The sequence below is a fragment of the Balaenoptera musculus genome, chromosome 2 (genome assembly GCF_009873245.2).
Source record: "Balaenoptera musculus isolate JJ_BM4_2016_0621 chromosome 2, mBalMus1.pri.v3, whole genome shotgun sequence".
Taxonomy (NCBI): domain Eukaryota; kingdom Metazoa; phylum Chordata; class Mammalia; order Artiodactyla; family Balaenopteridae; genus Balaenoptera; species Balaenoptera musculus.
The window spans coordinates 149,821,256-149,832,384 of record NC_045786.1 but is presented as its reverse complement, the minus strand read 5'-3'; the positions used below and the strand labels follow the sequence as shown (position 1 = coordinate 149,832,384).

Genomic DNA, 11,129 nt, shown 5'->3' with positions numbered 1-11,129 from the left:
TTTGTGTACACACATGTACACATGCACCAGATGCAGGTGAATTGGGAATTTACCTAAAATAATCCACAGACCAGGTACTTTCATTCCCACAAACACTTTATGTATTAAATGCACAAGACTTGCTAGGTATTGAGTTCAAAGACTGCCATGTGGATCTTCTCTTCCAAGAGCTTCAGGAAACTTACAAAGAGCCCACTGAAAGTTGACCAGATCTTGAGTTGTCTAGGTGTGTGGGTTCTGTGGGCATCATGACTGGTTGGTCACCTCCTAGACTTTCAACCTAACCCTTTTTGTGTAGCAGCTAGACTGATGTGTGGGACTGGTCCCACCCCAAGGTGGTCACAGTGGTCCATTAAGGGATAGGCACAAAAGCCATTGGGATTTAGAATGAAGCTCTCAGATATTTTCCATGGTTGTAAGAAGAGATTTTTTTCTCTCTCCCCATGATGCTAAATAAAAATCTGGCAGCCTTCTTGCTACTATGAAAGAGGCTAGTTTGAGAACAAAGCATACAGACAGAAGAGGGCAGAACTGAGAGAATCACAGATGTAGAGCCAGAGCCCTACTGACTTTGTGAACTTCTGGATCAAACCCTGCCTGAAGCCTGCTCCACTTTTAGACTTCACATATATCCAAGGCAATAAGCCCAGTAAGCCTTATAAGCTGTGGTGTCTTTAACTTGCAACAAAAAAAAATCCTGATATAGTCCTCTCGATTTCTTTCAGGCCCTCCCTTCTGCCTCTCACAGGTCCTTAGTGTGTCCTGGTACAACACGTGAGCTTTCTGCACTGTCTGCGTCATGTGCATGCATACACAGATGCATTTCAAAATCCTAAGGCAATGAAATGTTTTTGGTTCACATATACCTGATGCTCCATTTCTCTGACATTAATGAAAATAATAAAGGGCCTCACCATTAATATTAAAAGTCTGAAAAGAAGTAGAAGTCGTTCTCAGACCTGTATCACACTGCTCAAGTTACGTTCCTGAGTTTTGCTGCTGAATACACATTTTAATGCTCACTTGAATCCCCAGAGGACCCTGAGGCTGAGCTGGTCCTCGATGGTCTCTTCTAGTGTCAGATTGAAACCTGAGGGCAGTGCTGTCCAGGGGACAGCCAGCCAGCAAAGATAATGTGTGAAGAAACTCTCCAATAGGCCGTTCCTTATTTATTAGATTCCAGATACATGGGACCAGGATGGAAGCATCCTAGGGTGTTTGGGAGAACACATACAGAGGTGGAAGTACGTACAGGTGGGTGATGCAATGAGGGACCGCCATTTTAAAAAATATATACATCTTAAGAAGCCATTCCAGCCATATTATCATTATTAGAAAATAAAACAATCTCCACATAGTGCTTTTCTTTGGTGCTCTTCCATGGGCATGGGCCCCTCTGTCTTCTGGTCACAAGTTTGTCACTACTTCCCCTCGCCACAACCCCCCTCCACCTTCGCCAACTGCGCAGGGGGAGGGGAGAGTCTGGAGGGAAGGGAGGCCCCTGACACAGAGGTGGGTGCAGATTCTGGCTCCTCTAAGGCCCTGCCATGGCCTCCCACCCAACATCCTACTCTGGTCTTCCTACTCGTTTCTTAACTTGTGCCCTGGGAAATCACTGAAGTTTCCTCTATGCCCAAACTGGGAGCCACCATCAAGGTTCACATGAGACAAAACCAGTCTAGAATCTTTAGAAAGGGTGAGGACATGGGGACCAAACAAAACCCAGCCAATACCACCTTCTCCACGGTTGGATTTTTTTCATTTTATTTCTTGGTTCATTTCAATGACCTGTATCATGAGAGTACAACTGAGAAGGGCTATTTCCTCTTTACAGATTTTCCAGGAACAGCGGATTTGTGGGTAAACTTCAGTTTTGTTCTGTTTGGGGGGATGGGGTGTCCTAAACTCTCCTTGCTCCACCGTCTTCCACTAAGTCAGGGCCCCCCCTCTTCCCAGGGAGGTCCCAAAGCTGGCTAGACTTCCAACTAAGAAGTTGGCTCCTAAACTTTTTCTCTGAATGCCAATGGATCCATCAAGTACACACCAGGGCCTTTCCCATGGGACAGAATTCTCATCATTACTGATACATTTCCTGTTGCCATTGGAGTTTTTTAAGTGTAAAAGCAGCAGCAGCAGCAGAATCCATCTCATTAGCACCAAGCCATCAGGACCACCGCCCCCTCTTTGCTTTAAAGGGGCTCGGATGCCGGGACACTTGCAGATGTACGCGATCCGGCGAGGCAAAGCCGCCCTGTGTACAGAACACCCACCCACCGCAAACCAGTTGCCGCACTGTTAGCCAGAGATGCTTTTTCTAGAAAAGATCGACTACAAAGGCCAGTTGTGCACAAGCCCCTGCCGCAGCTCACAGCTTGGGTCCTCACGCTTGAGCAATGACACTACAGAGAACAGGGTGATGAGGTACGACCCTCTGTCCCACCTCCTCGAGCACACAGCACAGTGAGGGGCTAGGGGAGGCTCCCACAGAGCAGACCCCAAGTTCTCGCACCATGCCATCTCCCTAGTCCAGACTTCATGGCATGGCCTCCAGTGGCTAAGTTAGGCCTGGGTTTTACCCCTGGTCCCTTAGAGGCACCTGTGCATCTGTCCGCCCAGGTTGGAGACTGCACAGAGAGCTAGGGCTGAAGCATCCCGGATCATTCCAATGCTGACTGACAAGTGACTGGCCGTCCCCACAGGCAAAAGGGGGGGGGGCACACTTTGCTGGTCTGTGAAGTCTCTTGGAACCCCTGACATTTTCTATGTGAAGGTATCTGAGAGCAGCTGCTAGGATCTAGCCAACCCTCCTGCCTAGGGTGACCTCAGCACGTCCCAGCAAAAGTTCATAAGGAGCGGCGTCTGGGGATGGAGAGGTGGAACCAGCAGTAGCTGCTTCCCTTGGAAAGCTGCGAGGTTGTGGAGGAGGGCACCTGGCCTCCTGGTCCTAGTGACGGGTGGGTGGGATCTGCCTGCCTCTCCAAGTGATGAGAGGTCGGGTTAGAATGTGTGTGGATTCCCCAGGGATGTGCCCCAGGGGGGTGCTCTTATCCCTGCTTTAGAAGGCAGCTGATTGGAAGAGCTTCTCCATGATGCTCAAACCCTTCATCCTCGGGAGATCCTCTGAGCGTCCTCCGCCAACCCCGTGAGCACCGGACGGCATGTTCAAGGCTGTCCCCGACCTCCCACAAGTGGGTGAGAACAAACTTTCACAGCCACTCGCAGAAATGGGTGACCAACTGTCCCCATTTGGGCAGGACTGAGGGGTTTCCTGCGAAATGGACTTTCAGTGCCAGAACCGGTCCTGGGCGAACTGGGGTGGCTGTCACCTTACACAGCAGCCTGGAGGACTGGTGGGGGGCCGGAGTGGTTGTCCTGCCAGAAAGCTGGTCTTCTAAGTGCACCCAGGGAGCTACGCTACACCTCCTCAGTCCAAGGATGGCAGGAGCAACCCCTCCTGTGGCGCTGACTCACCCAGCCCTTGGAAAGCAGGGGAGGGGGCTTCGGTGTCCGCTGCCCCTGGATACCAGGAAAGATCAGGCAGGTTGGGGACCTCCACCGAGCCTCTGTCTTCAGGGTTCCCCCGCCTGCTCATCTCTGCTTCTGGGCCTTTCTGTGCTCCGCAAAGACTGGTTTGGGCCTCTCCCTATCCTGACCCGGTCCTCCCAGGGCTGCCAGAATCAAGTGCCCAGGGTGGCCTCAGACGGGGTCAGGCCCCTGCATATCCCTCACTTCCCAAGGCCTACCTGCTCTGGACCCGCCCCCGGGGAGTGGGAGAAGCCAGAAGAAGGGGGAGCGCTGGGGTCTTGCCTGGGCCCTGCTCTTCTCGGAGTCAGCACCATTCCCACCTACGAGCCCTGAAGTCTTGGCTGGCTGAACCCACTGTGGGAGTGAGCTCTGAGGTAGGGCAGGAAGTAGCAGCAGGGCTCCTGGGGGAGAGAGGGGGAGGACAGGCCCTGGGGCCGCGGTGTCAGGCAGGCGGGGACGTACCAGGGGGTGGGGTAACCAGGAAAACGCCTGAGTTCTGGCGGCTACTCTCCTGATGGTGAGCTGGGCCTGGGAGCCTAGAGGAAGGATGGAGGGAGGGAGCCGTCTGGACTGTGGAAGGCGTAGGGCCTCTTGAGGGACCCCACAGAACCCCAGAGTATGCAGCAACCTTGGAAGAAAGTAACTGCCCTCTGGGAAAGGGAAACCTCCAGAAGGTACCCCACTTGAGTATGCCAGAGTCCTGGGCGCTAAGCACTGCCCACCCAGGCCATGGACAGAGGACAGGGGGGTCGGGCATGGGGTTAGGAAATGTGTTATGTTAGTGCTGCCTCTTGGTGATTTGGCAGGGAGAGGGGGCACTTCCTCGGTGGTCTCCAGCCTCAGGGGAGTCAGCTCTGGCCCAGGCCTCAGCGTTGCCCGTGGCGGAGGAAAAACATACCAAAGAAAAAGCCAGTTACAGATGAGCCCCGCGCCCTGCCCTCCCGTCCCCGTTCCCTACCCCACAGCACCCAGGACTCCGCACACAGCCAGGAGGCGAGGAGCCCCTTCCTCTGGGACTGCTCGTGGCCATGATACAGGACTTGAATGTTGAGGCTGGTGGCTGTGGAGGTCTCCCCGCTGGTTTGTCTGTCCTTGGGTGGGAGTCGGTCCTTGTGCCAGGCCATCAGACCTTGGCCTCCAGCATCTCCAGGAAGAGTTTGTGCATGGGCACCTTGCCTTGCAGTTTGATGCTGTAGAAGTGCTGCACGGCCTTGGCAGCTGTCTGCCGAAGCAGGGGCAGCGTCAGCAGCAACTTGCCCGTCCTCCGCGGCTCCTCGTGGCGCTGGCTCAGCTCGTAGTCCTGCAGCGCCTCGTGCAGCAGGTCCTGCAGCTTCTGGACCGCCTCCAGATCCTCGATGTACATGGAATCTGTGGGCACAAGGCAGAGCATCAGCGGGCGTGGCCGGAGAGCACTGCCCTGGGCATGGGGGCCACCCCGGGGTCCTTGATCTCTGCTTTGGAGCCTTCCAAATCCTTGCTTTACAGAGAGAGAAACCCAGGCTCAGAGAGGTTAAGTTGCCGGTCTGAAGTCACAGAGGCCAATGACAGACCTGTGGTTCACACCCAAGGAGAGATCTATATCCATGGAGGACTTTTCTTGAGAACCCACCAAGAGGTGGCAGTGGAGACCCTGAAGGGCTTAAACACGAGCAGACCTGTCATTGTCCTGGAGGTGCCAAGTGGACTCTGGACCCAAACTGGTGGAACTGTAATCTTGCGTCCCTCACCTGCTAGCTCTGTGACTTTAGGCAATTTATTTAATTTCTCTGTGCCTCACTGTCCTAATTTTTTTTTTTATAAATTTTTATTTATTTATTTATGGCTGTGTTGGGTCTTTCATTTCTGTGCAAGGGCTTTCTCTAGTTGTGGCAAGTGGGGGCCACTCCTCATCGCAGTGCGTGGGCCTTTCACTATCGCGGCCTCTCCTGTTGCGGAGCACAGGCTCCAGATGTGCAGGCTCAGCAATTGTGGCTCACGGGCCCAGTTGCCCCGCGGCATGTGGGATCTTCCCAGCCCAGGGCTCGAACCCGTGTCCCCTGCATTGGCAGGCAGATTCTCAACCACTACGCCACCAGGGAAGCCCCTGTCCTAATTTTTGAAAAGAGATAATAGCCATACCTACCTCAAGAGGTTAAATGAGTTAATATAGATCAAGGGCTTAAAACAGTACTTGTCACAGAATAAGTGCCCAGCTAGTGGTGTCATCACCACCACCACCACCATCATCATTAACACCATCACCATCATCATCTTATCACCATCATCATCACCTTCATCATCATCATGATCTTCATCGCCATCGCCACCCTCATAACCATCATGACCGTGATGATCATCATCATGATTATTATTGTTACTGCTGCCACTAGGCACCAGCTCAAGTCTTCAGTGCATTCACTAACCTTATAAAATAGCTGTTACAGTTACATACACAGATAAAGGGGCTGAGCTCTGTGTCTGGGTGCCCTGTGGTGGGGGATATGGGGGGACTAAGATAGCATGGCTGGACACATGGGGCACAGTGACGGAAGATGCTCTTGGGAGTTCTATAGAATCCTGGGGAGGGCTTTGGACTCAGGCCATGAACTTCAAATGAAATTTACCTAAACCCCAGAGGGGCAGGGAGGTGCCTGCTGACAGCTGGGTCTGAGCAGAAGCAAAGTAGAACCCACTTCATGGCCTTGGGGCAAATAACCAGCCCTCTTCTGATGTGCTTTAAAGATATCGAGCCACCACCCTGAACTGCAGCCCCCAGGGCCTGCCAAAGGTGGGAGGGTAAGGGTGCATGTGAATCAAGGGAACTTGAAGCTCTGGGTGGGTTGTCAAGGAAGACTGGGAAAATTTCCTGAATTCTTCAAAAAAAGCAGGGCAATTCCTTTGCATGCTGGGTTGGTTTAGATACCAGACTCCCAAGGGCAGTTGTACCAACTGGCTAACCCCAGTAATTCCCTCTGACATTTTGGATCCATACTCAGCCCATGCCTCCAAGGGTCCTGTCTCTTTTTCTTAGGAGAATAGCAGTAGAATGAGGTGGATAAGACTCTGGAGTCTCAGATGCTGTGTGACTTTGGCCAAGTTACTTAGGCTCTCTGAGATTGTTTCCTGTCTGTGAAATGGAGCAAATGAGAGTGCCTACCTCACAGGGTAGTGGTGAGGGTTAAATGAACTAGCACGTCATCAGGCACTAATAAATGTTGTTACTATCATTACTGTGAAAACTCAGACTGCAGGAGACTGCTCTTGCAGGGCCGGCCCCATACCTAAGACTCCTCCACATTTTTCTGCTCCTTGTTACCAAGGCGGTGAGGACTCTTCCTTTGCCAGCTGGGGATGAAGCGTGGCTCCATTCCTACACTCTTGGCTGATTCCAGAGCGTGCAGCCAAGATGCACTGGTCCCTGGAAGGCTGGGACCTGGCCATCCAGATTCCTTGCCTCCTGCCAGTTTCCTCTCCCCACCACCCCACACTCCCCAAGGAGGCCAAAATTGGCAGCTGCCTTCGACCAAAAATGAAATAAAATAACATTGGAAGATTAATTCCTTTGCAATCCATCAGCGAGTCTGTATCGATGGCATTGATAAACTGTTAATTACAAAATCAATGGCTATGAATTTTTTCTGCTGTCAGGGAGCCTTGGGGAGGCCGGGAGGTGGGGTGAAAGACATCCAGCAGGCTCCGAGGGGGCGTGGTTTGGGGCCATAGCCTCTGACCCGCTACCGCCCACTCAGCCTCAGCAGTGGCACCCATGGTGGCCCTCGGGGCTGCCACCAGCACCACTCCAGTGATCTCCTAGCCCCTGTCTCTCCTCCAGCTAACACACTGTCTGCCTGGGTGACTTTCCTACCTCGCTGCTGGGGACAGGTCGCTCCTCCACAACCTTTCACGGCTGCCTCTACTGACCCTATTCCACCCCACTCCCTTCAGAGTCCTGGAGCCTCTGCTCTGACACCAACAGCTCTTCTAGCCTAACCTCCAAACAGGCCTGTTCTTTCTGTTTCCTGCCTGCATCTGATCGCTCCACGACGCAGCCAAGGCCTGAGGCATCACAAACTCCTCTTTTTCCACTTGGAGCTCTTGAACCTGCACAGAGCTGCAGGATGGCCTGGTAAATGCCACTGGGGCAAGAAGTCCAGGTTCCCGGCACTTTGTCTCTCATGGCAAAGCACCTACTCAGGCAAAGCTTGATGCTAGCGGCAGCTCCTGCCGGGCTCCGTCGGTCCCCAGGTGTTTTGTATTTGTATGTGTGTATGTCTGTGGGTGCGCGTGTGCATGCGTGCATGTCTGTATGTACTGAGATCTAAGGCCAGAGCAGCTGGCAGAGCTAAAGAGTCCTCTGAAAGCTTGGCGTTGAGGAGTGGGTGGAGGCGACAGCTGAGTGGCCTCCCACCTCCTCACGTTCCTCTCCTGGCCTGGGCAAGCGTGAGCTCCGGGTCTTGTGAGAAGTGGTCGGGAGAGTCCAACATCCAGGAGGTGCCCTCCAGGGTCTGGGCAGCCTTGCTGCATCTCGCTGTGCTTGCCCTGTGTCCTCTGATTTCACTGGTTCCCTCTCCTCCTCGGCCCACCCAAACCCCCAGCCCCTCTACAACCACTTAAGACAATGCTTCCCTTTGAATAGGAGAGCGCAGGGAATTGTGAGGGTGTGAAACTATTCTGCCTGATATGTGATGATGGAGATTTGTCGTTGTGCATTTGTCAAAACTCATAGAACCGGACAACACAAAGAGTAAGCTCTGAAGGCAACTGTGGACTTTTGTTAGTAATAATGTATCAGTATTGGCTCATTGGGCTTCCCTGCTGGCGCAGTGGTTAAGAATCCTCCTGCCAATGCAGGGGACACGGGTTCGAGCCCTGGTCCGGGAAGATCCCACACGCCGCGGAGCAACTAAGCCCATGCGCCACAACTACTGAAGCCCGCGCGCCTAGAGCCCGTTCTCTGCAACAAGAGAAGCCACTGCAGTGAGAAGCCCGCGCGTCACAACAAAGAGTAGTCTCCACTTGCTGCAACTAGAGAAAGCCAGCGCGCAGCAACGAAGACCCAACGCAGCCAAAAATAAATAAACAAATAAACAAATAAATAAATAAACAAACGAAACTAAAAAAAAAAGCCATCAGATTAAAAAAAAATTGGCTCATTAATTGCAACAAATTACCACACTAACGCAAGATGTTAATAATAGGGGGAATTGTGTACAGGGGCTGGGGAATGAAGGTGGGATGGTGTATGGAACTCTATATACTATCTGCTCAGTTACTCTGTCAATCTGAAACTGTACTAAAACCAAACCAACAGCATTAGCATTCTCTAACAGACTACATTACAATTTTGGAATCAAGGTGTGTGTAAATGGTCTCTACAGAAGTATGTAAAATGTTTAACTCTTATTTTGCATTAGTTTTTTAATAAAAGGGACTTGAACTAAAAAAAAAAAAAAAAAAGCTTCCTTCTGTCTATTAGGTCACATTCCCTGGAAGCAGAGCCTGAGATGGGGGTTCGGGCGCATGGGATTTGTAGCGAGTGTGCTTTCAGGAGAAAGGAAGGTGGGGAGGCGGGATAGGGCGAGGGTGGGGCAAGCACGGTAAGGATGCAGCCTGGCTTGCGCCTGATTCCACTCCAGGAGTCCAGCCTTTGGTTCCCCTGTGTGGGTCGGCTTTTGGCTGAAGGTGCGAAGGGGGTGGGGGGGTTGGTTGTGTAACCCTCCAAGCAAGGCAGGTGAGGGTAGGTCTCTGGCGAAGGGGGCAGTTGTGCGCTATCAGCAGCAAAATTCAGCAGCTGGAGCACGGATGCACTAACCCAGTAAAGGGGATCTGAGTGGGGCAGTGACAGCATCCCCTGTATTCTCTGTGAAGCCATTTGTTAGGGGACCAACTGTCTCAGTTTTACAGAGATTGAGGTTTCCCAGGACATGGAACTTTCAGTAAAAGTGTGACAGCATTAAGCAAACTGGCTGGTTACCCTATTTGTACTGTCTCCATCTGGAACCAGCTCTCCCTCTTCCATACACTGATAACACTTGTTTTCTCTAATATTAATAATAATGATAATAATGAATATTTATTGAACATTTCCTCTAGGCCAGGCACTGGGCTAAGCGCTTTATCTTCAATCATTTAAAAAAGTGCTTGGAGGAGGGATGGGGATGTCTCCACTTTACACACAGGACAGAGCTACGGAAGGTTGCCAACTTGCCCAAGGTCACACTGCTACTAAGTATCAGAGCTAGAATTTGAACTTGGGTCCAATTTGAACTTGACTGAGATTTGAGCAATTGACTACTGCATGCGCCCAGCAGCAGAATTATGTGTCTGCGTGCCTGACACTCTCTTTTTAGGATAGGGACCCTGCCTTTCTCCTCTTCTGCAATCCCCACCACAACCCCTGCACCTGGCCTGGTACCTGCAGAGTGTGGACACAGGTTACATTCAAGCTCACTCACCTGAGTTACCAATGCCCGGCCCCTCTCCCCAGACAGTCTAGCTAGAAGTTGGTGGGCGCTAAAAGAAATGGAGTGAAGCCTCCTTTTTAATGCCAGGAAAGTTTTCTCTCTTGGGCCTGAGCAATTTGAGTGGGAGATTCAAGGAGTGTGTATAAGCTTGGAGTTGATTTTGGAATCAGAGGACCTTGGTTTGGGTCCTAGCTCTGACACTCTTTAACTGTGTGACCCTGGGCAATTTGCTTCCCCTTTCCAAGCCCCAGTTTCCCCATTTGTAAAATGGGGTTAAAATAATAACTTTGCTCATAGGGTTGATTGTAAGATGAAATCAGTTCACGGCTAATTGATTTAACAGACTGAGTACTTATTATACGCCAGGCATATTATAAGCATAATTATATATAAATAAATCCCTTCCATAGTCTTCTGGGGTGGAGTCTTCTGGACTGTTTGTTGCTCCCATTTTACTGATGAAGAAACTGAGGCACAGAGTGAAGTGAGGCACAGACTTGCCCAAGTGGCAGGAGCAGGATTTGACTCTTAGCAACCTGCCTCTGAAATCTGTGCCCTTAACCCTGTGCTGATCTTCATGGCAAGGGCCCAGCAGAATGCCCTGCAAATCAAGGCCTTAGGAAATACTCAACCAATGCCAGCCTTCATCACCATCTCTTCAACTCCAGGCCACCCCTTGCACAATCTTTGGGTGACAAGAAGCTCTGGCGTCTTCACACCATTCCTGCCCCTTACAGAGGTCCTGCTCACAGGCCCCAGAGCTGTGCTCCCCAGGCCCAGAAGACCTCTTGGAGCTCCCCCTGAACGTCCCACACCCGCCCGTACCTGAGTTGGCCAGGGCCAGGGCCTTGAGCGTCACAAACTCCTCCTTCTCCACCTTGAGCTTCTTGTACCTGCGCACCAGCTGTAGGATGGCCCGGTAGAGCTCCAGCAGTCCCGCGAGGCGGGAGTGCTCCTCGTCCATGATGTAGTCCTCAGCATACACCAGCTTGTCGTCGTAGGGCAGCGAGCGGTACACGATGCCCAGGATGAGGATCTCCATCCAGGCACTCTGCAGCAGGCTCATCTGGTCCCCCAGAGAGAGGTTGGAGAAGCCTGCAGGAAGAGGGGACAAGCAGGGCAGCAGAGGTCAGGTGGGCAGGCCAGGGGCCTCCCTGGGGC

The 11,129-nt window shown here is 52.0% G+C and overlaps 1 protein-coding gene across 3 annotated transcripts in view; it reads right to left on the bottom strand.

Annotated features, from left to right (window-relative positions):
* Positions 1 to 1,156: 1,156 nt before the first annotated feature.
* Positions 1,157 to 11,129, bottom strand: part of ESRRB (estrogen related receptor beta) — a 176,064-nt gene continuing 166,091 nt past the window's right edge. For 2 of the 3 annotated variants that reach the window (XM_036845171.1, XM_036845170.1), the window contains exons 6-7: positions 10,862 to 11,063; positions 1,157 to 4,893 (exon numbers count right to left, since the gene is read on the bottom strand). In XM_036845171.1, coding sequence (XP_036701066.1) covers positions 4,392 to 4,893; positions 10,862 to 11,063 — 704 coding nt within the window. In that variant the 3' untranslated portion in view covers positions 1,157 to 4,391. Of the gene's footprint in view, positions 4,894 to 10,793; positions 11,064 to 11,129 lie in introns of all 3 variants that reach the window. The other variant, XM_036845172.1, reaches the window with a different exon arrangement.